General features: G+C 35.3%; 2 protein-coding genes and 1 long non-coding RNA gene across 5 annotated transcripts in view; 2 read left to right on the top strand and 1 right to left on the bottom strand.

Annotated features, from left to right (window-relative positions):
- si:ch211-261a10.5 (potassium channel subfamily K member 13) overlaps positions 1 to 32 on the top strand; it is a 3,888-nt gene extending 3,856 nt beyond the window's left edge. Inside the window, exon 2 of the mRNA XM_051129402.1 lies at positions 1 to 32. This exon is cut by the window's left edge and continues 929 nt beyond it. The gene's annotated coding sequence lies outside the window, so the exon portion shown is untranslated.
- A 3,311-nt stretch (positions 33 to 3,343) lies between these two features.
- calm3a (calmodulin 3a (phosphorylase kinase, delta)) lies at positions 3,344 to 17,911 on the top strand. Of its 2 annotated transcripts, XM_051129465.1 has the most exons (6): positions 3,344 to 3,517; positions 9,299 to 9,329; positions 12,544 to 12,687; positions 13,365 to 13,471; positions 14,596 to 14,731; positions 16,304 to 17,911. In XM_051129465.1, exons 1-6 carry the CDS (start codon positions 3,515 to 3,517, stop codon positions 16,330 to 16,332), a joined length of 450 nt encoding a protein of 149 aa, XP_050985422.1. In that variant the 5' UTR covers positions 3,344 to 3,514; the 3' UTR covers positions 16,333 to 17,911. The 2 variants fall into 2 exon arrangements, with proteins under 2 accessions (XP_050985422.1, XP_050985421.1); XM_051129464.1 differs by lacking the exon at positions 3,344 to 3,517 and having other exon boundaries at positions 9,293 to 9,329.
- Positions 17,912 to 20,519: 2,608 nt separating this feature from the next.
- LOC127177363 (uncharacterized) lies at positions 20,520 to 25,748 on the bottom strand. 2 transcript variants are annotated; one of them, XR_007829212.1, is made up of 6 exons: positions 25,668 to 25,748; positions 22,461 to 22,530; positions 22,324 to 22,371; positions 22,082 to 22,168; positions 21,146 to 21,400; positions 20,520 to 21,008 (listed from the first exon to the last, which is right to left on the bottom strand). It is a non-coding gene; the product is annotated as an uncharacterized LOC127177363 (long non-coding RNA). The 2 variants fall into 2 exon arrangements; XR_007829211.1 differs by having other exon boundaries at positions 21,146 to 22,168.
- Between the last annotated feature and the right edge of the window lie 847 nt (positions 25,749 to 26,595).

Consider the following 26,595-nt stretch of genomic DNA (forward strand, 5'->3'; position numbering starts at 1 on the left):
AAAAGAAATGTAGTAAAAACCTGTAAACTGTAAGTTATGCTATTATGTAAAAATGTATATAAGATTTAATAGGTTAATGCATTCAATTTTATTTGAAAGTTAAAAGTGTATATTACCTTTAAATTACCTTTTAATTTAGGGTGCAAATCTATGTTATAGATTTAATATATGTACTTTTACAGTAAAATTATCTGTATTTCGCAATAGGGGACATTATGAACTAAATAAACCAACTAATTAAACCAACCAATCCGCTCTGAAATAAATTAAAGCATTCTGAATTTGATTTTTCCATTTATTGCCCTTATACCTGTTGGGTTGTAATATCATCCTATTCCATTTGAGCAAGTTTTCCAGTCTATAGTTTGATTGTTGTTAGTTTATAAAATATATTAGTATTCTAAATGTAAATTAGAAATGATCTTAAACGTATACATAATTATTTTAATTAGGCCTATGCACATCTTGTACATCTTTTGTCACCATGGTGGTTTATTGTAGTGCATTTTAAGTTAAAAAGCAGATTCTGGTATTTGAAGTAGACTGATATTATACTATATATTATTAGATTAGATTAAATTTATATCACTTAATGAAACATACAGTTATAAGTTGTAAAATAATACCATAATACCAGAAACACTGTCACAGAATTTTGGTAAATTTCTGGCAACAACAGCTCCCAGGTGTTTTTTTTTTTTTTTTTTTAACCATAAATATAACATAACATTTTACAGTGCACATTGGCTCTTGTTTGGCCGACGGTCCATCTGGAAGCCTCCAAGATGCAATCTTTTTTGACTTTGTACTTCATTGTGAGGTATTTTCCATTAAATCATCACAAAGGAGACAAGGATCAGCCATCATAACTTTAAACACCAAACCACAAAGCAGTGGCCAAAAAAACGTGTTAGATATCATCATGTCCCTAATACACTGAGGCATGGCACTGAATGGTGATTTAAAACAATGGAGGTGAAAATCCCACACACAATAAAGATTTTTTAAAACCCATATAGATGTGGAAGAAGTGATGTTACAAAATTATCGTAATTCATGCTCAATACTGCAGAACCTCCCTGAAAGACTAAGCGCTGATATAGACCTTATTACTCCACTTCCATAATAAAAATTTCCTGATAATTTACTCACTCCCATGTCATCCAAGATATTCATGTCTTTCTTTTTTCAGCTGCAAAGAAATTAAGTTTTTTGAGGAAAACATTCCAGGATTTTTCTCCATATAATGGACTTTAATGGTGCTCAACGGATTGATGGTTAAAAATGCAGTTTCATTGCAGCTTCAGAGGGTTCTACATAATCCCAGCCGAGGAATAAGGGTCTTATCTAGCGAAACAATCAGTTATTTCAAAGACTATAGAATAGTCATGACACTCGTATTGTTTCGAATCGAGAAAAATGTAACGCTTATTATGGCCGCGAAGCCCCGCCTTCGGAATAAACGAGCCAATTGCTAATTGTTACGGTCAACACATCACTGCAGCTGCTGTTGGGAATCCCAAAAGAAAGACATGAACATTTTGGATGACATGGGCTGAATAAATTATCAGAAAATTGTTATTTTGGAAGGGGAGTAATTCTTTAAAGCTTCCTGGGTGAATATGGTTGCCAAGTCTATGGTAATCCTGCAAAATTGGGATACTTTTAAACTGTTGCTACGGTTGATTTTTTTTTTTTTTCTTCCTGCAGGTTTAAGGTTTGACATATGCATAAATTATATATTTATATTATAAAACTATAGGTGATGAGACAAAGTAAGAATATTTTTGTAAGATAGGGAGTATATGCGGTAGCAAATCGGTGGGTCTCTCTCTCCAGAATTGTTACTACTACATTTTTAAAGAAAGAATAGGCGTATGTCAGAAGCATTTTCGCAGATTTAAATTTGTTAGGAATATCTTGTATACAGTTTACAAGTATACAATTTTCAAATAATTCAAAAATAAAAGATTACCACTCCCACCAAAGGTAAGTCATCAGTTATAAGGTAAGATGATTTTTTTTTATGAAAACACAGTTTTGATTGTTACGCTGATCTGGCAACCAGATAAATGAAACAACAGAAATTGTCAGGGACATCATCACAAAAAGGTAAACTCATCAACTCACTAATCTGCTTTTACAGTTGAAGGAAGCTTAATGGTATGTTTAGCTTTTTTATTTTAGCTGAGTGCATTTGCAGTTCATAAAATTTGTGTTAATTTGTGAAAATCATAATGAGCAAAACATGTGAGGATCATAAACATTTGTTCACAGAGCTTATTTTCTACAATAATCCAAAAGCCAATGGAAAAATCCCATTATCTTTTCGTCAAGATAACCATATTGATGCTAACTTCTGGGCTGGCCTACAAAAATATGTCATTACTGCAACAGAAATTGATAACTTTAAAGTGTATGATAGCTACATTGTGACAGCCAGTGCTTTTTAGATGGTCAAGACTGGTCTTATTAGGCTGATATTATCCCTGATAGCACACATACATCACAGAAACGTCAATTTGACAACTGCATTTACACCTGGAAGACGTATTTTTAAGTGTTTGCTCATCTGCAACACGTCTATAGGATGTTTCCTATCAAATGTCAAAGAGATGTCTATTAGATGTCTTTAAGATGTATATGATTTGATGTAAAACTGATATCTTGCAGATGTCTGTCAGATGTTTGTACACAGCAGATGCTTTCCAGATCAAGCGATCTTTAACAGACATCTTGCAGACGTACATGTAATACCTGGGATAAGATAGATATTGGGGTTTTAATTTCATTGCAATTTAACCAGAATGCTCGCTAGGCCACAAAAGTTGTAAACTTTGATTTTTATTCTCTACTGTACAATTATGTGTTGCAGGTAGGTTTTAATCCAAACAAGCAAAACAATATTTTTCAATTGTTGTTTTTAGTATATTTTTGTATGAAATATAGGCCTACAGTATATGTGATGATCCAGTTATTAGATTGCATATAATAAAAGAGGCATTAAGCATAAACAAAACTTTTCTAAAATTGTATTACATTACTATGATTTGTTTATACAGCACATGTTCTGCTAAAATCTGAAATTATCTAATTTTCTTCTCACTAATAGCATTGCTACTGAAAACGACCCGAATCGGATCACAGTGGCACAGCAAACGTTCAGAACCTGAAATTCGTTAGATTCACTACAGTTCACACTCTATTTATAATCCACCAAAGCAGGAGATAAACGACAGTATGAGAGTGTGTCTGTGGGTGGCATAGCATTGCCAATTCATCCTCACACTCATATCCTGTGAGTGTGCGGTAACGAGATGAAGCTGGCGCGGAGGGATACAGCGTAAACGAGGACAGAGCGCAGAGGCGGCGCATTACTACATCTCAATCTGCGGGTCACTCACTCCCATACACACACAGGAACAGATCCTGCGTTTATACGTCAACGTTTAAAACACAAACAGCTTTCTGCTGCTGATTTTACACACATTTATCGGACGGGCCCTGTTTAAGAATGGTAAGTACAGCCTGACGTTTATGTCGGGTTTTCTTCTCAGCTAATGGTTTAGCTTCTTTAGCATCCTGCCTGACAGTTTGACAGCTAATATTGGTTGCATCAGTTATTTAAGCTTGTCTGTACCGTTTATGATGTCAAACGTAGAAAGAGTGTTTAAGGTTTAGTAAAAGTGAAAATCCGTTGCAACAGATTTATATTTTATTTAAACAAACCGCTAATTAGCCAGTTAGCGCTATCCAACAGATGCACATCAACATGTGTGTGTATATTAAAGAAAAATCATGTACGATTCAGTAGGAATTCATCTAAAAGAGATTTTAGAAATTGATAAATGAATAAATTAGTTACGTTGCAGTTTAGTGCGCTCCTGCAATTGCTCTCGCGCCAGCTGAAGTCTGTCAATCACATGCGCACCAGTTTCTGTATTAGGTTTAAGATTCTTTAATGCAAACTAGCCGTTTTTGGTCACAGTAGAATCTGGTAGTTGCAAATGCATGCTTTGCATTGCATTACAAATGTGCATGATTTAAATCCTCAGCATTGACAGCTGTTGAGTGTCTCTTAGGTGCATATTACTATTGCAAGTGAAGTACGCATCATGCGTGTTGCCTTCACGCAGTGTTTCGGCTCATCTCGGTGTGTGAACAGTGACTGGCTGCTAATTTTACATGGGCTGAGCTCATTGCCTTTAACAGAAGGATAAGTGTGGGCGTGGTGGTGTAAAAATAACCATCAGCAAAGCATATGCGCTCAAGTTCCTCATTTCTGGAAGAATCTGTCCCTTAGCTTGCTTTGCCTCTGTATATTTGCTTTGCATGCACGTTCACAAAGTTTGCAAACGTCCTGCGGATATGAGACTGTCTCTCTGTTGCATTTGCATGGGCCAGAGTTGCAACATGTAGGGTAGCTGTTGCGCACCGGTTGTTAAAAAAAATGCGACTCAGCATCTCCCAGCCCCAAGATGATCATATCGCTCTATAAATATGAATGGAGTGGACAGTGAGGTTGCATATTGCAGCAGGCTGAACTGCAGTGACGGATCCCGGTTGTCCCCCTCCCCCCTTTCCCCCTGCATTGAACCAAATCATAGCTGGTGCAGCAACACGCTGACACTGGATCTGCAGTGCAGACGCACTCGCCCGCTCTCGCTCATCAAATTGGAATGCAACTCGGAGAGGACTCTTGTTGCATGACAAACATTTGTCCGCTCAAGCTCCACTTAATCCACAGTAATTGCTGCTGCAGTCATTGAAATGCGCTAACGGGCCTGAGAAGCAGCGCGCAGAATATGTTAGCCGAAAGCAACGGAGACGGCAGCCCACCTGCATCCAAACCAGGCATCTATCTATCCGTGCAGCTGGTCCTGGAGGGCATGTGCACCTGATGTCTGATACGATCTGAATGGAGGGCCGCCATTGCTTTCCACTAGCCTAAAGTTTGAGTAAGACATGTCTTCTCTTTCTAGGAGAAGCATTGTTTGTGGTACTCGGGTCACTCACGATTCATTTTCCATGAGATTAAGAGGTTTTCGAGACAGAGATGAGCAGGTTTATGCAAATGAGCAGTGATGTGAACATGAAAAGTGTGTTTATCTAGATTTCTAAAAGATGCTTCAGGTTTTGAGCTATTTAATTTACTTTGAAAAAAAATTAGACCATATTCAATTTAATGATTCTAAAATGTCATGTTGTATTACCAAGTAAAAAGTTATTTTAAGATTTTCCTTACACCATGAATACTTATGAGTCTACACATAATAAGTTTTTAAAAATATATGCAGCTATTCAAAACTTTGGGGTTCCGCATATTTGATTTGTGAAGGATCATGTGACGCTTAAGACTGCATAGAGACTGCATTCAGCATAGAAATAAAATGTCAACTAGAAAAGACTTCTTTCAAAACAAAATCTTACTGACCCAAAACCTTTGAATGCCAGTGTATTTTTAGTAAGGTAAAACTTTTTATTTTTAAATTAGAAAATATTATCAAATATTAATTCATAAATATTAGGGATGCACGATATTGGATTTTTGCTGATATTCTGATATTTTTCAACTAATTTTGGCTAATGGCTGATACCGATATATTTCCTTTTGTTTGAAACAACACCAAGTCTCTCCTGTGCGGGAATTCTAACCAAATTATTTAATTAGTAAATTAACAATTTAATCAGTACATTGAAGCTTTGAAAATAACTATAAATAAACTCTATATCAATCGCTGCCTTTTTTCTTCTTTTTAGAAAAATGCAGTGGTAACCTTAACATTTTACTTTACAAATTTAACATTTGTAGATGGTCTAAAGCAAAAGAGTTGCAAAAATTGTAAAAATCTCTTCGAGCTCATAATTTGTTTAAAAAAATGTAACATATTATAGATTAATGAATAAATTAGTATATATGAAATTATTTAATTTACAAGTGTCATGTTTGTGATTTATTTATTTTTTTTTATTTATGTAAGCTATAGCTTCTGGGCCCATATTCACAAAACATTTTATCTTAACAATAAGAGTTCTCCTAAAAAGCAGTAAGTTTTTAGCTAAGAGTTTTCTCTTAAAACCTATTCATAAAGCTGCCGAGACAAACTTTTACTAAGGAATAAAGAGAAGTCTTAAGCTAAGAGTAAGGGCGGGGTTGACCTTGTTGCTATGGATGATGTCAGCATGCTTACTAACTATGCACACATTGATTGGCTGATAGGGGAGGGGTCTCTGTCAGAGGTTTATTCATAGAAATTTTGTAGAGTGTGATATTATGTTGACATTTTCAAATAAACATGGTAAAATACAGACTAAGTGTCACTAATTAAACAAGTATATGTTCAGTTTAAGTGTCAGCCTTTTACATGTATGCTGTTAGTGAATATGCATATATACAAGAAATATATACAATATACAAGAAAACCAAACTGGACGCAAGAAAAGCTGTACTTCTTGCCCAACTGGTTAATGAAAACAAGGATAATATCAAAGGGAAATTTGGAGTTTGGATAACCTCCAAAAACCAAAGGTGATACCTTTTTAAAAGCACATGTGAGTTATTCCTCTTATCAGTTAAAAATAAATTTATACTGCTATAGCCACATTTACACAGCAATACCAGTAAATTTCCATAAAATTAATGGAACGACTTTACCAGTAAATACAAAAACACGCTGTTCACACAGGCAACAACGTTCTGTCTTTTTGCCGGTAAAGCACCATTCACACATCAGTTTCAAAATACTTATAAATTCTGATACATCATTAAAGGAGAAGTCCACTTCCAAAACAAAGATTCACATATAATGTACTCATCCCATTGTCTTTCAAGATGTTCATGTCTTTCTTTCTTCAGTCGTAAAGAAATTATGTTTTTTGAGGAAAGCATTTCAGCTTTTTTCTCCATATAATGGACTGATATGGTGCCCTGATTTTGAACTTTCAAAATGCAGTTCAAATGCGGCTTCAAACGATCCCAAATGTGGTTGTAAATGATCCCAGCCGAGGAAGAAGGGTTTTATCTAGCGAAACGATCGGTTATTTTCATGAAAAATACAATTTGAATACTTTTTATTCTCAAATGCTCGTCTTGCCTTGCTCTCGTTGAACTCCGTGTATTCTGGTTCAAGAAAATTAGGGTATATCGAAAAACTCCAATCGTATTTTCTCCCTCAACTTCAAAAATCATTTCAAAATCATCCTACATCGCTGCAGAAGTACCGACCCAGTCTTTGCAAAGTGAACATGTAAAGAAGATCAAACACCTTTAACAAAAAAAACGGTAAAACAGCGAAATAGGATGATTTTGAAGTGGAAGAAGAACATGAGATGGGAGTTTTTTGACATACCCTAACTGTCATAAACCGGAACAAAAACAGTTTAGGCAGAGTGAGACAAGACGAGCGTTTGACATTAAAAAGTATATAAATTGTATTATTTTTCTGAAAATAACCGATTGTTACGCTAGATAAGACCCTCCTTTCTCGGCTGGGATTGTTTACAACTGCATTTGGGATCGTTTGAAGCCGCATTTAAACTGGATTTTGGAAGTTCAAAATCGGGGCACCATATATCAGTCCATTTATATGGAGAAAAATGCTGAAATGTTTTCCTCAAAAAAACATAATGTCTTTACGACTGAAGAAACAAAGACATGAATGGGTTGAATACATTAAATGTGAATCTTTGTTTTTGAAGTGGACTTCTCCTTTAACCATTAAACGGCTGCGCGTCCCTGTGTTGTGTTTGTAAACATGGATGGGTCTACGCGATCAGTGTTTTGTTGATGTCTTAATTTTTGTGTCAGACATTCATGTTCATGCAGCAGCTTGAGACATTGAGGCCCAGAGAAACTGTAGACGACTTCAAACCAAACTAAACAGCGTGGAGTAAACGCATCAGCGTGTCAGAATATTAAGATTGGCCTAGAGTAGACGTCTTAGAGTACGTCATCGCATTCTGAACTCGTATATGCTCATTCCGATAAACTCGTTCTGCATTCACTCGGAGCATGTTACCAGTAAAACTTCTTATCGGTATTTTTGAAAAGGTCCTGTTCACACATGATCTCTTAACAGTAATTTACCAGTAAAGGGTTTATGGTTTTACGCTGTACCCACATTGGACCAAAGGTCTGGATAATAGATGGATGATTCAGCTGCAAGCGCCATCTTCTGGCCAAACAAGGAAAATTTATTCTGCACGACCCTCACAGTGCATTGTGGGTATTCTCTAGCTGTTGAGTGTACATCGGTATTAATGATTGCACTCAGTATCGTCTACTGATGTTTCGGACACAGAGTCTTCTCTATAGTGTTGTTTGTTTGTTTGTTTGTTTTCTGCATGTTTTTTTGGACAATGACTTTGTTGGTTGGACCACATGACTTTATTTTAGACTAGAGTTATTAAAATATTAATACGCAAATGCAATAGAAGCTGTTAAGCAATATTGTTTAAAAAATTGTTTTTATTTTTATAAAATTGTGAATTTTATTTGCAATAATTTATTAAAAAAAAAAACTTTTTCTTAGTGATACAGCTGTCCTGATGTCGACTGATGTAATGTCACCTATTTTTAATATAGAAGAAGTATAATCAAGTTTTTTTTTTTTTTTTAATTAATTAATAGATCTGGACCAAAAAAAGAGCATCATGTCATTGACACTTATTGTAATATAATTAGCACAGTTTCCTGTTGCGCTTTTATGGTAAAAAAAGTTGATTAGTTCCAGGTGCATATCTTGTGTAGTGCTGTGCCCTCCTGTTATTGAGATAACCATTTATATCAGTCGTTTTCTCATCTCACAAATAGTGAGCCAAATGTATTAAAGCTAAAGTCATTGCCTCGTATGTGGATGAGTCAGATCCATGTCCGCCGTTTCGTTGTGGATCATTTTACACCCTGTCCATTTTAAGCTCCAAGCTTTATGAATCACCCGCCTTTGAAAACAAGGGAGCATGTTCTGCTGCCTCCTCTCAGAAAAGACACAGCTGAATCACGCCGAGTGAATCACGTGTACAGATGAATCCTCTCCTCTTTAATAATTGAATAATGAACTCCGTGTCAGAGAGAAGCGCAATCATTTTAAGTGTGTCGCATTCGTGACCCCCTAAGTGGCACTGTCTAATTATAACTGGCGTGGATATTTTTAAAGGAGTATTTTTATGCATGTCCTTCATTATACTCATTTAGTCAGAGGTGTGCGTGTGTGAGCAAAAAAACTGGAGCTTTTCTGATCGTGATGTGGCACTGAGCTGATTGACTTCCTCTTTCTCTCCCTCTTTTTTTCCAATGCAGGCAGATCAGCTGACCGAGGAACAGATTGCTGGTGAGTGAACCGTGACAGTCAGCTTCAAAATGGTCACTAAAGCCACTAAAGCTGTCTTACACATGACATCAACAGTGCACACTCACATACCATATAGCAGTTTGATTAATATGGGCTGACAGATTCATTAACTGCCTCTAATATTTCTTGAGATTCACTGTCAAGTAATATTGGCTGAAAAACTATCTAGTGCGGTGGTAGTGCAAAGGGCCAGGACCCACAAGGGGGTCTCAGCACTCTTTCGAGAGGGCCACAGTATGGCTTAAAATGATTTTTAAAAAGACAAAACTAATTCTGAAAAGATATAAACTGACATTGTATTTTTTCTTTTGACTTGTCCCTTAGAAAGTGTAATTTATATTTTAAACCTGGATGTACAAGGGAAAAACTGGGAGGGACGAAGTAATTTTTTTGGCTTAAAGCTGTAGCTTTTTAGGTGAAGATAAGTGCTAAACAAAACAGCAGCTGTTCTGATTGGCACAGTACTGTGCTATTTTTACTCTTTGTAGTATACTGTTGGTAATATGCAAATTTTCTTTATACACTGAGTGCCTAAATGACCTACTTGGCAAAATGTGCAAGAAGGTTAAGCCCACAGTATGCTTCGGTTTTTACACATACATGATGGAGCTCACACTGCCTGACTTTTGTTCTTTAGTTTAAAAGAGTACTAGGGCCCTATGATTTCCGCGATGCAGAAAACGCGGACGGAATCACGGAATCTTTTCATAAAAACGGAATTTACTGAATAACGCGGAATGTCACAAATTTGTCAAAGTTTGAATGAAATAATCAAAAGCAGGTCCTTACACTTAAATCAAACCGCGATATGGACTAGTATCTGTAAATATTACACTGCAAAAATACCATTTAAATGTGAATCCTGCATGTTCTGTGTGTCTGTGTTTTAATGACGAGCCGTTTTGTTTACTACAAAATTGCGTTGATTTCAGCGTCTGTCGTCTCACTGAATGAGGACATAAATACATGAATAATATCTGCTGAGAGTCACATGAGCGTTTGACCGTTCCATTTTAGGACAGCTAGCATTATATCATATACACACAGAAATGTAAATGTAGACATGGCAACCCGTCAAAATAAAAGTACGGTTTAACTTGAAGGCATTGTGCTAGATACATATTACTACTACTACTACTACTACTACTGAAATGACTTTTTTTTTTTTTTTTTTTTTTTTTTTTTTTTTTTTATTTTAATAGTAAATTCCCCTTTGTTTGCCAAAAACAAAAAGTTTGCTTAATTTTCAGTAATTAAAAGGTAAATGAAATGAATGTTTTATGCCTTCATTTGATAACCAGAACATTTTAAATACACAACACAGAATTTCTGAGGGTAAAAACACCTTTTGTAAGGCTATCTTAAGGATAAATTTGAATAAATTAAGTATGCATTTATATAATTAGACATGCTAAAACACAAAATTTGATGATAATAAACCATATGGCGAGAAAAAATAAAAATTCATTTTTGTTAAACCTTTATTAAATTGTGAAATTGTATAAGTTTCATGATTTTAATTAATTAGACATGCTCTTTGATTAATACAATTAAATTTAACAATTTAAATTTTAAAAGGAGTTGAGAAAAATTAAAATGGAAAAACGGAATTTGGGAAAAAATAAAAAGGATTTCATAGGGTCCTAGAGTACAGAGATATTTTTATCTGTCATAACTTCTGAAGAAAAATAGTGCAGACAACAATGGACAAAGATGAAAATTTCTAGAGTGCATGTGTCGACTATCTGCATTAAATGGAGTATACTCCACTGTATACGCATAATAAAAGTAAACTTTGAGATAGTAGTGTAGTACATGGATTTGTGCCCCACAATGCAATGGCCTAATATAGATTTATCATTCCCTGTTATTTAGTTATACAGGAAGTATTATCATCTGCATTTTTTTTTAAATCTCTTCGTTAACTTGTTTGATTCCACTGCCCTATTTTCACATAGTATTTTATTTTTTATTTTATTTAATTATGTTTTTATGAAACCAGGGATGTAGTGATTCACCCAAATCACAAAGCTATGTAGTTCATGATACTGATTTCACAATACAATTTTTTTCACAATTTTTCTTAACTAAAATGAGATTTAAGACAAATTATAAATGAAACGGTGTTTCTTTATTATTTCTCAGGCAAAATGCTATACATTTCTTTGTAAAATGGAAATATGTCAAACAACAAAACTAAACAGAAATGTGAAAAAATTCTGAATCAAATAAATAAATAATAAAATAAAATAAATATTTTTATATTAGCAAACTAAGGCTTTGCCTGTGCTCTTTGCATTTACAATTAGAGGCAGACACTGCATTTTAATTTGATTTAGCTTTGTGAAACTAAACTACATAAAACATATCTGAACAAAAACACAGACGGGCTGAATGAGAACATAAATTCGAGTATAGCACAGCGGCAGTATACAGTGTTGTTTACCACTGCAAACAAAGCAGTGCTCATAAACGCCACTTTAATATGCATTATACAAAGGCAAAATGAAAAGAAAATACCATCGAAAGGGCTGCATGATAAATCGCGATAATATTGCAGTCGATATTAGGAAAAGCTGAGCTCTCGCATGTAAGCTCCAAATACATGCCTTATTCTTATGTAATCTCACAAAAGGATCAATTTCAAACACTCGACTGAAGTTACGAAGTGAGTTTGGAGTAAAAACATGTTATTAAATGTGGTATTATCATGTGCTTTCAGATAGAGCAGCGTTTACTACACAGAGCCGTAGTTCACTGTGAAGCTACACAAACAACTTTATTATCACAGCGTGATTTGATAATATCAATATTTAATATCGATGATATCGTCTGCGTGGTTTTGCGTGGCTGTCAGTGAACTGTGGCTCTGTGTGGTGAACTCTGCTCTGAAAGCACGCATGTGAAGAAGATTTACTACTGATTACAGAACTGGTTTACTGACAAAATACGCATGGATATCACATGCGATTTATCGTGCAGCCCTAATCTAAACTTTTCTGAAGAATTTTTATTGATTTTTAGTTGGCTTTGTGTGCATCGTTGAATCCCTAATAAAAACGGAAAAGTTTATATACTGCTAGTACTATTCTGTACTGAAAGCAATTTACTGCAAAAGTAGTTCTGTGCCCTCTGTTGCTTGGACTTCAAAAAAGTATATGTACTCTACTTACATGTTTGTAATTCAAAACAGAGTTCAAGGAGGCGTTCTCACTCTTTGACAAAGATGGAGATGGCACCATTACCACCAAAGAGTTGGGCACAGTCATGCGCTCATTGGGTCAGAATCCCACTGAGGCCGAGCTCCAGGACATGATCAACGAGGTAGATGCTGATGGTAAGACCACAAAACATTATAACTTTCCACAGAGCTTTATTTTATTCAGTTAAAGTTATTCAGCGAAGTAAAATGCAGCACCCCGAAGATCATGAGGAGGTGCACTACACTATGTAGCTTAGCTCTAATCATAATTAAACACACCTGAACCAGCTAATGAGGGTTTTTAGGATTACTGGAAACTTCCTGGAGCTGAACTCTGCAGGATGTTGGACACAGGATTGAACATGCTAGTTCTAGATCAAGCTGGTGTTTAGTGTCTTTCTCAGGAGAGCAGATTAGCATTGGCAAGGATCGCCCTGTGAGTCAAAAGTACTCAGATGGTTGGTCTCATCCTCTGTCAGCATGCCCATGAAGAGCCCTCAGACCACCCGAATACATATTGCACATCAAAATGGCAAGAGCAGTCAGAAAATCCGTTCTGATTTGCTGGATGCTACAGGTATTGTTTGAGAACCAGGGGTGTACAGGTTTATGTCAGTCAGGTAACAAGGTTTTGTTTATAAGTTGGCAGGCTTCTAGAAGAAGGACTTCTCTGGAAGATCTCAACATGAGCTTGCAGGGGTTGGCAAAGTTTATGGCAATGAAAAATTGAAGTCTATTGCCTCAAGCAGATGCCCTGGTGGACATGTTTATTAAATCTTGTGGTAAATAGAAACAGTATGTTCTGTCCACAGGCAACGGAACTATAGACTTCCCGGAGTTTCTAACCATGATGGCAAGGAAAATGAAGGACACGGACAGTGAAGAGGAAATCCGAGAAGCTTTCAGAGTCTTTGACAAGGTGAGGAAATGTCACTGCTAACAGCACCTGCCATGAACTTGAAACCTGATGAAGCACTGAACTGATTCATGAAACTTAATCTTGAAGAATCTTAATGAATGTTCAAGGTAGCTGCTTTTGACCACAAGAATGTGTCATTGGTAAGTGGCACAGTGTTTCACACAGACTTACACAAAATGTGTGTCGGCACTTCCCCTGCATATATATGTGTGTTTGCTCCATAAAAAACGGGTGGATTTTCGCCTCAGCCTGAACGAAAACAGTAGATGGGCTGAAAAAGCAAGTTCATTCTCTGCCAGTAGGAGGCGCTTTTGGAACTGAAGAAATGGTGGTTTTACCATTAACGACTGTATATAATGCAGCCCAGTGCTCATAAACGCAACTTTATCAGGCATTATAGGAAAGATGAAATGAAAATGACATTGAGACCTTTTGTGAAGACAGTCAGTTCCCTTCAAAGATACAGTCATATGAAAACTCCTGTGTCGTGTTTTGACTTGGAAACATGCTGTGCTCACCCAAAACCAGCTGAAATATACAAGGCTTCCTTGAAAATGAGTTGACTAGTCACCCAATGACTAGCTGGTTTTGAAACCATGTAGCTCCTAGCGTGTGAGGTGTTTACGTAACTGCGCAGGTGTGTTTTCCAGACAGTGGGTGAGATTATTCACCATGTGGGCACAGGCTGTATCAGGCCATTTGGCGTAAGAGAATGCTTGAAACCACTTCAGTTGATTTTGGGTTCTCTTGATTGCTTTTCCGCTTGCTTTGAACTTGGGATGACCATTTTTTAGTTAGGTACTTGGACGCAAAACAATCAAATAAAGTAAATTAAAAGCACATTTTTGTTGTTTCTTTTGTCCTTATTCAGAAAAACAAGAGATGAAAATCTAAAAAAAAAATTGAAAATTTGAAAAAGATGAAAAACTTCTTAAGGTTCCTATATGCTTCAAGCTAAATTTAATTAAACATTACAAAAGAAAAAAAGGCAAAAGAGTAGGATACTGGACTGTTATTATTTGCATATGTCCTTTTTTAAAGTTTAACTTTAACCTAGCGGTCAAAAGCAATATTTACTCTGCATCGCAAAAATTGTGAACCTGATGTGCATATTCTCTTTTCAGGATGGAAACGGCTACATCAGTGCAGCCGAGCTCCGTCACGTCATGACCAACCTGGGTGAGAAGTTGACAGATGAGGAAGTGGATGAAATGATCCGAGAGGCAGATATTGATGGAGACGGTCAGGTCAACTATGAAGGTGAGCTTCTGTGGTGTTTTTTTTTTTTTTGTATTATGTAACTAAAATAACATTAAAACATTGAATAAACATGATTTATTTGGATTGTTTTCAGTGAGGATGGAGGTCGTTCATTTTCACTGTTTAAATCCGTTTTTAATTGGAGGTGTTTTGATTTCATTCTTTACACCTGCAGTAAATGTTCAACACATCAGTTTTAGAATGTGATGGTGTAATGAAATGCAGTGACAGTACATGGGTGATGTATCTAAAAATAGAAGGGATTTGTACCTGATAATTAGTGGTGTTTGCTAGGCAATCATCAGACTTGCATCCTTTTAACTGTTGCTGTTTTGCGTATCCGATATATTTTTACACTAAACATACACTAACATTAAAAAGTTTGAAGCACTTTTTATTTAGAAAAAGTGAAAATCTATACTTTAAGCAAGGATGCACTGAAAGTGACAGTAAAGTCACAAAAGTTACAAAAAAATTCTGTTTAAAATATATGCATTAATCAATCCTGTATCACTGTTTCTAAAAAATATTAATCAGTGTAACTGTGTTCAACCGTAATAATAAACATTTCTTAACATAATTATTATATATTCTTTTATATTCATATTTATAAATTCAGGCTTGGTGAGCTAATGAGGCATTTAAAAACATTTAAAAAGAAATCATATAAATGCACTGATTTGAAAATTCTGGGCCGAAACTGCAAAGTCTGGATGCGCTAGCTCACAAACTGAAACCGAAAATGCTTTGTAATAATTCTTAATTATTTTATTAAATAATATAAAGTAGTTTTGTATTAATTTTTTTTTTTTTTTTTTAATTTTTTTAAAACTCAAATTTAATGACACTGAATTTAAAAATACAAGCCAATAAAATAACCACACTTTTATTGAAAGTACCACAATAAAATTGGACAGAAAATATATTTATATTATTTTTATTCAGTTCTATGCAACAAATTTTATTTTTTTTTTGACTAATTTGGCTGTTTTCCTCTTAAGGCCGAAAACTGAAATTGCCATTTTCCAAACGATATCTTGGCAGCTGAAACTTGGCATCCCTAGTAGTTATTGTATAAAATTTAAATTTTACTTTTAATTTTAAAAGATTACAAAAACTACCAAATTTCATCTTAACAGGAATCACAGGAATAAACTGCATTATAAAATATATTCAAATAATATTAAAAAAAAAAAAAAAAAAAAAAAAAAAAAAACAGTTATTAAAATATTTTAATTTTACTGTTTTTGCTGTACTTTGGATCAAATAAATGCAGGCTTGGTGAGCAGAAGAGACTCCTTTAAAAAACATTAAAAATCTTACTGTTCAAAAACACTTTTAAATTGTGACTGAATACAACTGTCCTTAAATGACAGCTTGAAAATGCTAGAAGCTGATAAAAAATATTTGGCCTAATGTTGGTGAAACTATGTTCCAGCACATTCCAATATGGTGCATTCCAAAATTCTTTCATAATAGGCCTTAAGAATATTTGAGATTGGAATTTTTTTTTCCATTGGTCAATATCTCGATCATTGTTTGATTTATTATCTGTTTTTCTGTCTCTCACAGAGTTTGTCCAGATGATGACTGCAAAGTGAAGGATTGTCTTATCCTGTATCTTTCTCTCTTACATTGCTTGTCCTACTAAGATCACTCTGTCTTTAAAAAGAAAAAAATCTAAAGTTTACTTCAGAGAGTTTTAGAATTTGAAATTCTGTGATCTCTTACAAAAAAAAATCAAATCAATTTCAAAATCAATTTGTGAAAAATATTAGCAGAAATGTCCCAGCAGAAGTGAATGGACCAAGCATAACTGCATGAGCCCTTTTGGAGCAAACGTCTCCAGACCTGACAAAAAATTTGAGGACAGAATGTCACTTTAGTCGCACACGAGTTGAAGTCCACGCCTAATATGGCAGCGTTTAAATGCAGAGAACATCTCCTTTCATGAGTGTTCTTTCATCGCTCAAAAATAGAGTAAATTAATCTAAAATATATAATAAAAATAATGCTAAAACATTGTGGTAAATAGTCCAGGGTCACAGTGCTGCCTTCAATACAAACTGAGCAAAAACAACTGCATGTGACCCCTGTGGTGAAGTCATGCTTCTGCATATTGCCTTCTCCTGTGTAAGACTCCAAACGGAACAAAAACTGGATGTTTATGAAGACGTACATATTGTAAAAACCTGACGTCATGCTCATACTCTGTATAACTGCGGTTTAATGGCGCCGTACGACTCGAAGAGTGTCTTTATGGGCTGTAAGCATGTACTTGGAGCCAGTGGTTTCCGTCAGCTGGTTTAAACCTTTATGTTAATGTGGGTTTTGTCTCTGATGACTGCAAACTTTGTGGGAGCGTGGAGATGCAAAGTATGTATAGCAGAATCGAAATGTGACAGAGTAACGCAAATAGCATAACTGTAATATATATAGCTGCATAGGTAATCATAATGCTATCAGTGTTATGCTTTATAAATGTACTGTTCTCCAATATTAACGTCTGGTAAAACTTTGCATTGCCTATTGTTATTCTAGCTAGGTCTGTGACTTTTGTTTGATCCATGGTCTTGAAATGTGCCATAATACTCGTAAGCCTCAACTTTCTTGCAAGAGATCTTGTAGTCAATTAAGAAGTATGTTACCAATCTATGAATATACATACACATATCTATATATATTTGCACTTTGGTGTAGATTATACATTCAACCACAGAAGAGGAACCTGCTGCTGCTGCTTTTACGGCTCATCTGTCTCTTGCTCTCGTGGGTTTGTCAGAACCTCTTGTTGTCAAGTGCTCCAAATTTCATTTGCGCTCTGCTTGCAAGAAGACCGATAAAGGTGAAACTGTCGATTGTTGGTTGTTTTGTTTTTGAGGGGGCGAAAAGACGGTGTATTGAATTATGTTGCTAATAAGACTATGAAGGGCTTGTTGTTGGTCTAATAATTCGGTTATTTTATTTATTTTTTCCAAGCCAAAATGTATTACTCCTGTGAAAGAGCTTTACATAGCATATCTTACTCTGTTCTGGACTGTTTTGGCAGTTTTGCGTTGGCAGGGTTTGAAATTGAGCGACCGGACTGGGAATACTCAACATGTGAAACCTGTATGGATAATATGTGAAATATGTATCAGTGTTTTCCAATAAAAATAAATGTATATGTTTATGCATACACTTCTGCGTTTGCTGTTCATGTTGTCATATGCAACTGTGACTTGTTAGGTTTTGTCATTAGCTCCAAGCTAATCTGCTCACTCACCCGAGAGGTCTCCAGACGACTCTGAACTATATATGGGAACTCTTAGGATTGGGCTGGATGGAGCTGTAATCTGGGGTTAAATGGGGACGCACCTCCTTTTCCCTTTTGCATAAGTCGACTGATTTGACTTTTTAATTATGTGCTGTCATGATGGGTTCACTCAGGACACTCAGAACTCAAAAAGACCTCATTTGCACTTTTTCTATTTTAAGATGTTTCAATGTAAATGCATATTAGAAGATTAACAATTTACAAAGCAAGATGTCACAAGACCTACATATGAAAAGCAGACGAGTCATTAGTATGTCCTGGTGCCTTGAGCAATATATGGGTAAAACACTGAAGGTTCTTTATTGCAATCTATGTTTCCAAGAAGTATCTTTAACATCCGTGGAACCTTTTCATTGCAGAAAAGTCAAAGGTGTTCTTCACACTTAGAAATAATGGTTCTTTTAAAAATCTCCCTGGTGAAAAAACCAGCATGTGCTGGTAGGTATGTTTTGATGCTGGGATGCTGGTTAGGTATGTATAGGTAAATATAGGTATATATATTTATACATGCCTATATTTAAGGTATGTATAGCTTATATATAGGTGTATATATAACCAGGGCTGGTTTCTAAAATGGTTTGCAACTCTGTGAAAACCCCTTTTGGAACCTTTATTTAAGAATGTTGATAGATTTTGTTAGTGAAAAATATTTTTAAAAACTTCATCCCTTAGTCCTCCCTATCTAGTAAATCTCAAACTGGAAGAGTCATGTAACATTATTGGTCAAAAATTGGAAACCCTATTTGTGCAGTTTTTAATTTACTCAAACAGTGCATGGGATAGTTTTGTCGACAACTGGATTTTAAAAAGCTGAGAACCACTGCACTAGATGTGACTGGAAGTGAAATAGAAGCTGGACAGTTGATGGCGCCATTGTGTTACCTATTCAGTATTTTGCATTACTCTCAGAGAACATTTACCTCGGAACTTATAACAGAAAATACAATCGTTTAACCAGTCTGATTTACATATTATGACATTTCTGCATTTAAAAAGTTAAACCTTGAGAAGGTTTAAGAATCATTTAAAATAAACTATTTTCCCGCCTTTTCAAGCAAAACACAGTTTTGCGTGTTGGGACGCTAATTATCGTGGTTTGCTAAGGTAAGCATCACTTTTGTTGCTGTGACTTGGGGTTTAATGTTTATTTAACTCTTTACCATAAGTATTATACTTTGGGAGTATAAATTCAGGCCTAGTTCTTCAGTTTTCTTTTAAACTTGTCAGGGATAAGTTATGTTGCAGCAGCTCAGATTATGTAAAGACTGTCTAAAGTACAACAGCGATTTGTAAATGTCCAGATCTGCACAGCACTGCGTAGTTGCTGTGTATAACTGTTATCTTTAGTATACACATGGTTTTAAACAGTTTATCCTGATGTAAAATATACAGTTGTGAACTACAATATAATACTGTGTGCTTTCGACTGAACTTTGGCAACATCAGCAATTTGCAGTTAATGAGAGATGCTAAGCTAGTTGACTGTCATACCAAAGTGTAATGGAAAAATAGCAGAGATGGTTGTGTGATGTTAATCTAAAGCACTCCCACTCTGACCTGTGGAAAATGTTTGTGTGGTCTACACAGTGTTGAAGCTGAAGTGTGTTTATTGATCCATTGGCAAATGGAGGAGAAAATAGTCTGGTTTCTTTCTTCCTTCCTATACAGTTCCCCTCCATCCTCCACCGCTAGATATATATACACCGTGTCTATAGATTGTAAGATGAGGAAAGGCCTTTGTGCTCATATTTACGAGTGCTTGTAAATGCATTGTCCAACCTCAATCCTCTTCTCACATTTGTAAGGCTACTGTTCTGTGATAATGTTCCAGGAGTATTTTTTTTTTCTTTCCACACAATTCAGAAATGAAGCAAGGAGTGACATCTAGTTACTTCATTAGCTAAGGCAGGTCACTGAGGACATGAATGTGTCATATCTGGCTAAACAAAACCAATTGTGTTACAGTAATATTATGAGGTAATGCAGAAAGACTAAAATAACACTGGTAAAATTGCTAATGCATACCCTTGAGTGGCATAAGGCTGGAATACACTACATGACTTTTCAAATCTAGGAGACACATGAAATCAAAATGTGTTCTAAAATTGTCTCAAAGCATTAAACATTTTTGATATTCTGCGACTGGACAGATTCATTGACTGAAGCTAAAATAAAACATCTGTGGCTATCATACACTATGTGATTTTCTGTGAAATGTCAGCTCACGTCTGCAGACTGGCTCTGACCTTTGGCAACACACGTTGATTTATTTAAACTGTAAATAAAGGCGGCAAAATCTGGATAGCAGTAGTCTAGTATATTCCTATGAAGGTATTTTTGATGCAAAACAACTGAGCGTCTGTGACGGCAGAATTTGTAGTTGTAAAGAACAGCCACACATGTGTAATATTGCTTTTAAAGTCACAGACAAAAGTTGCAAACTTCATTAATTTGGGTGCCAACTGACAGGCACCTAAACTACACTCTTAAGAGATTGCTGTAAGTTTTACTTGATGTATTTACTGTATTTTAATTTAAAGTATTATTACTGCATTTTCAGAATTAGGACTGTTCAGTTTATTTTCATTTTTTATAAAACAATCCAATCGTGGTACAATACTATATACCATTTTTTTTATTTATTTATTTTTTTTACAACCCCAACCCCATAAAAATCACAATAACTCATTAGCATTTGTCTTTATAATATTCTTTTTAATTGTTGAACATTTTCTTTTTAAAAATACAGATGATAGCAAAACAGGCTTTACAGAAATAAAATACAGTAAAAATTAGTATGTGTTGTTGTGTTAAATTTCAGTAATTTTGGCAAAGTTGACAAGCTCTCTGATGAGGGGATTTAGGCTGATGCTTTTTCTTTGCACCCTCTTTCAGGAATTCCATCTGATCTGTGAATCTCAATGGTATTTGGTGCCACCAGAATTAATTCTTGGAATGAACCTGCAAGCACAAGAAAAAAAAAAATGTTTACAATGTCTGTTTAAATAGTGTTTACAGAATTTGCCACAACTGCCAGACTTTGTGATGTATGTGCTTTGAGATTAATAAAACACTATATACTATCTGAATGCACCTACAAGGAAGGTGCATGATTAGTTGATCCATCACAAATCATTTAAGCTCCATTCCTTATAACGCATTCTTGCATTCATCTGGTTCCTGTGGTCTTATGCCGATGGCTGTCTGTGTGAGGAGGCCTTCACTGTGGATCTGTCTCTGGGGCTCATCTAGTTGAAGTGGTCTCCGCTGACATTCAGGGCTGTAGAGGTCATCTCTAGGTGCTGATCCATCATCTGTTCTGGATACAGACTGGATCTGGTGGTTAAGGTGACCTCGGAATAAGAAAGAAACAGACTAATATTAGCGTAGATGCCATTCTTCTTACGATGCAACAAGTACATCAGGTGTTATGGAAAGGGTTTTCGGTTCCGATCTAATTAATGCAGCCTAGCAATTTTTAACAGATTTGAAATATAGAAATGTGTTAATGTGTTATGTGTAAGCCAGGTTAAACTGACAGAGTGTGTCTGCATCCTGAAGGTAGATTGTTCCAGAGTTTGGATGCTAAATAAGAAAATTATCTGCCGCCCGCAGTTGGTTTTGATATTCTAGGTATTATCAAATTGCTTGTTTTGAGTTTTGAGAAGAGCTCACCTAAGTACTAAAATGCTAAACCATTCAGGGCTTTATAAGTAACTAGCAAGATTTTAAAATCTATACGATGTTTAATAGGGAGCCAGTGCAGTGTTGACACAACCGGGGCTAATATGGTCATACTTTCTGGTTCTAGTAAGAACTCTAGCTGCTGAATTTTGGACCAGCTGGAGTTTGTTTATTAAGCGTGCAGAGCAACCACCCAGTAAAGCATTACAGTATCTAACTTTGAGGTCATGAACACACGAATTAATGTTTCTGCATTTGCCATTGAGAGCTTAGTGTTATATTGCTGAAATAATGGGGTTGATTCCCAGGGAATGGATAATGATCAAAAAAAACAACAACCTTTAACTTACCAGTTGATGTTATCACCGTTACGATGGCCATCACAAGAAAATGCTCCAACTGGAATGTATTGCAGATGACATGATCCAGACCACAAACTAGAAAATAAAAAATACAAAAGAAGTACTTGTAATACTGTTTGAGTCATTTAACTCAATAAAATGTGTACCTAATGCAGCACAAGTTGCTTTGGATTAAAACATGTGGCAAATGAATATCAATATAACGTAAAATCAAATATATTTTGAGTTACCTAATTTCAATAAAACTGACAGCTAGTCATGTGATGATTCTGCCCCTACTTGGAATAAAAAGGCAGTGTAGAATTATTATACTTCCCTGATTAATTCCCTGATTGATTTGGATAACTGACGTTAGAAATTAACTTACCAGCTGATGCAGTCACTGTCACGATGGCTCCAAATACACCCCCAATGTTGCAGGCGATAAGATCCATAAACTTTGTCAAAACAAAACCGAAGAATTATAAGGAATAACAAAAAACCGAATACAGTGTAGCTTTCTGATTGGCCAAATTTCTCTGATCTCTGAAGAGTGCCCGTCATTGCCTCTACAAATGCAGAAATCACTTTTGCTCCAGATTTCAAACAGATATGTGACCTTGGGCCACAAAACCAGTCTTAAGTTGCTGGGGTATATTTGCAGCAATAGCCAAAAATACATTGTATGGGTCAAAATTATAGATTTTTCTTTTATGCCAAAAATCATTAGGAAATTAAGTAAAGATCATGTTTCATGAGGATATTTTGTAAAATTCTTACTGTAAATATATCAAAACTTGATTTTTAATTAGTAATGTGCTTTAGTAAGAGCTTCATTTGGAAAATTTAAAGGTGATTTTTTTTTTTTGCACCCTCAGATTCCAGATATTCAAATAGTTGTATCTCGGCCAAATATTGTCCTTTCCTAACAAACCATACATCAACGGAAAGCTGAAGTTGTTTATTCAGCTTTCAGATGATGTATAAAGCTCAATTTTGGAAAATTGACCCTTATGACTGGTTTTGTGGTCCAGGGTCACATATGTGGTGGAAAAGAGTGCGCGAAACATGTCAACTGTAAGAGAAAAACATCGGTTGAGACTTGTAGCAGCAGATTCGTGCCGTTATTGTTATGCACTTGTGTTTGTGCTAGAAAAAGCATCCAAGAAAAAAATACATGCATGTAAGAAAACATTCTACAAGTGTGCAAATCTCATTACAAGATTTCGCATACTGATTTGCGGATGTACAAAATTCGTCCGTGACTTCACATTTTGAATGCAGGTCTGCGAATGTGTTTTAGTAGCAAAACATGCGAGCGTACGAGTTTCTTGATTTGTGATTCGTAGAATATGATTTGTGCAATAAAGTATTCGAGAAGGTGTAACTGTTGTGTTTGTGCGAGAGCAAAAAAAATCTAAAAGTTTCCACCTTTGTCTGTGACTTCAAATGTACTGTTACACATGTGTGGCTGTTCTCTACTACAAATTCTGCCGTCACAGACGCTCCGTTGTTTTGCACCAAAAATACATTCATATATTCCAGCTATTTATTTATTTAGTTATTTGGAAATGATTACATACTTGATTCTGATTAGCTACATTTCTGTAACTTCCAGTTTGTTCATGTCACTTTACCAGTTTATTTCTGAAGTGTTACAAAGTTTTGAGTTACTGTCAAAGAGCCACCCACAGAAAGAAAAAAAAAAGTGTGAAAATTAAAAGCATTTCCATAGCAGCTAGATGAAAGATGATATGGACAAGTGTCTGTCTGCAAATAGCATAAAAAAATTAAGGTGTGATGTTGGCCATTTTTGCACCAGAGATGCAAGTGCTTAGTCATCTTTAGACTTGTCTTTGAATGTCTGTTTCTGTGGTTAGCTTTGTATATTTCTATGGCATTCGCTGTTGAAGAGATCGTTTACATATTTTGTATGATGAGCATTGTAATGTTTGAAGCAGATGTTATAACAAATTCTAATAGACTGAGAAGATTTTAAAATGAGCGGTTTATTTATAAGATCTTACTTTCATGCTGTGGAAATACAAACTGAACAACAGAACAAAGGTCACTGCTAAAAAGGGCAGGGCCACATAAGGTATGTGGGTCATTTCCTGAAATCGGTGCCTTTTCCACTTGGAAAAATTGAAAAATAAAATGTTTAATATTTTTTAAATATCCATGAAATGAAGACACCTTAAAATGTCATGAAATTGTATTGTGCCATCTCAGGCTGTAATTTATTATTTTATGACTATATTTCTACCTCGTGTTTTTGGTATTTTTGTCAACCCTTTTACCGACACAAGTGTTACTAGATACTACAGTTTAATTAGACCTCGTATGCCACTGAATAACAATCTTCAAAAACAATCTTTAAAAAGTAACAGGCTGACAGTAACTGGTTGGATGATTAAAAAAAAATGCTAGCTTAAAGTCAAGTTCACAAAAGCACATACTGAATGAATTTTACTTGTAGATACTAATTATATTAATTGTATTAATTTATTAATTAATTTTAAAAATGGTAACAGGATTGACATTGCATGATGGTCCCCCTCAGGTAAGCCTCATAAATCATCAAAAATAGAACATTATAGAGGAGTGAGAGAAGCATGTTTATATTTTAAATGTTTGAGAGATGATGTAACCTCCTAGAAGTGATGTCACTTAAATGTACATTATTTTACAAAGGTTTTTTGATGAGGGTAACAGGGCTGACATGAAATCAGGGGACACCAATAAAATGATTTATAGTTTATAGAAAAAATGCATACTTATTCCAAAAACATTGCTTAACAATGAGGCTATATTTAGAACAATATGCAAATATGATTTTTATGTCATTTTGCCTTCATTTTGCAAATTAAAAGTGCTGAAAAAGAAAAATTATAGTGAGGGACAGGCCAAAAATCAGCATAAATGCTGTTTAAATTATTTAAAATAATATTTAAATGACTTTTTTTGTAATACTGATAAAAGCATAAATAGTATTGTTTTTTATAATTGCACATTTATTTGTTGTTAAATTAAATCTATGTTTGATTATTTCTTAAGGACGCAAAAAGCACCGATTTCCGTATAGAAATATACAGAGCTACCACAAAAACGTCAGTTCAAACACAAAATACTAAAGCTGGCTGGGCACTTGTTTGCACACTGAGTACACCACCTCTGAAACAGTTTGCGGCTTGAGTCAATACTTATCCACAAGTTGAAACAAATTTTTGGACACGTTCGACAGGCATAACTTGATAATAAGTGATATCCCGGCCGGAGGCTAATTGTGTCAGACAACACCAACTCTGCTAGGCAGCATTTCAGAAGAGTTAAAATTATAGTATAGCACATAATTTGTAGCCTGCTGGAAATATATTTATGGCTTGACTTGCTCATCTACAGTGAAAGAACCGGTTTATGGAAAAGACTTCTCTTCACTAATGCTGACAACAATGCACCGTTTTGTCAGGCGACTTATTTCTTTGCACAAAATATCACAATGGTACAAGTGGATTACCAAATCATTGTTTTAAGTGTTGAAGGGACAGTCTAAATGAAACTGCCTAAAATAAAACGTCTGTCATCATTTACTCACCCTTCTGTTGTTCCAAACCTGTATTACTGTCTGTCTTCTACAGAACACAAAAGATATTTTGAAGAATGTTGTTAACCAAACAGTTTCGATTCCCTTGGACTTTCATTTTTTTTTTTTTTTTTTTTTCGTCTGTGCAGTGCAAGTCAAAGGGAACTAAAACTAGTAACCAACTTTGCTTAAAATATCTTTTTACGTTTCAAAGAAAAAGGAAAGTAAAGAACATAGATGACGGATGTTTAATTTTTGCATGTATTATCCCTTTAACATTTAAACATTTATTTGTTAATCCTGTTGTACAAAGTAATACAAAATTAACAAAAAGAAATGGGGTGAAATTATCAGGCCTTGACTTTAAGCTTTTGTTTCATGGTGAGTGATTTTTCCTAAGAAAAGGAAGAGGAGCAGGAAAATACCCATCAAAAGTGTCTCAGAGCTGGCAAAAGCTATGAAAAAAGTGACTGTTTCATCCCACACAGTAAGACACAACCTGCAGCATTCTGTATGGTTGTTGTCCGCAAAAGAAGTACTGTACCTACTGTAGCCAAAGCACAAGATGAAGACTTCTGGGATCCATATTCTGGTCTTATGTAACCAAGTCAATCATTTTGGATCTAACAGCATTTAAAATGTATGGCATTGCTAGGAAGAAAGGTACAGTGTGAAGTGCCTGGTACCATAGTGGATTTCAGTGGTGACCTGAACCGATCATGTACTCTTGGAAATAATTAGCTGACCCTTCATAGATTTCGTATATAGCAGTGCTGAAGTTTGAGTTAGTTGTGCTTCATCAGTGTTGTCATGAGTTCACACATGTGCACAATGCAGGCTAGCACTTTTTCAACATAACAGTGGTTCTATTCAAGTATTTCACCCGATCCTAAAGTCTGCATGAAATCAAAATTTACACTGTTTACTTTGTTAATGCATA

Source organism: Labeo rohita, chromosome 15 (genome assembly GCF_022985175.1).
Source record: "Labeo rohita strain BAU-BD-2019 chromosome 15, IGBB_LRoh.1.0, whole genome shotgun sequence".
Taxonomy (NCBI): Eukaryota; Metazoa; Chordata; class Actinopteri; order Cypriniformes; family Cyprinidae; genus Labeo; species Labeo rohita.

Bases quoted from the DNA above. Each gene is read 5' to 3' on its own strand.
- calm3a (XM_051129464.1), top strand. From the start codon at position 9,293: ATGCAGGCAGATCAGCTGACCGAGGAACAGATTGCTG. The intron at 9,330-12,543 runs GTGAGTGAACCG...AATTCAAAACAG, and splicing joins GACCGAGGAACAGATTGCTG to AGTTCAAGGAGGCGTTCTCA. The intron at 13,472-14,595 runs GTGAGGAAATGT...TTCTCTTTTCAG, and splicing joins CTTTCAGAGTCTTTGACAAG to GATGGAAACGGCTACATCAG.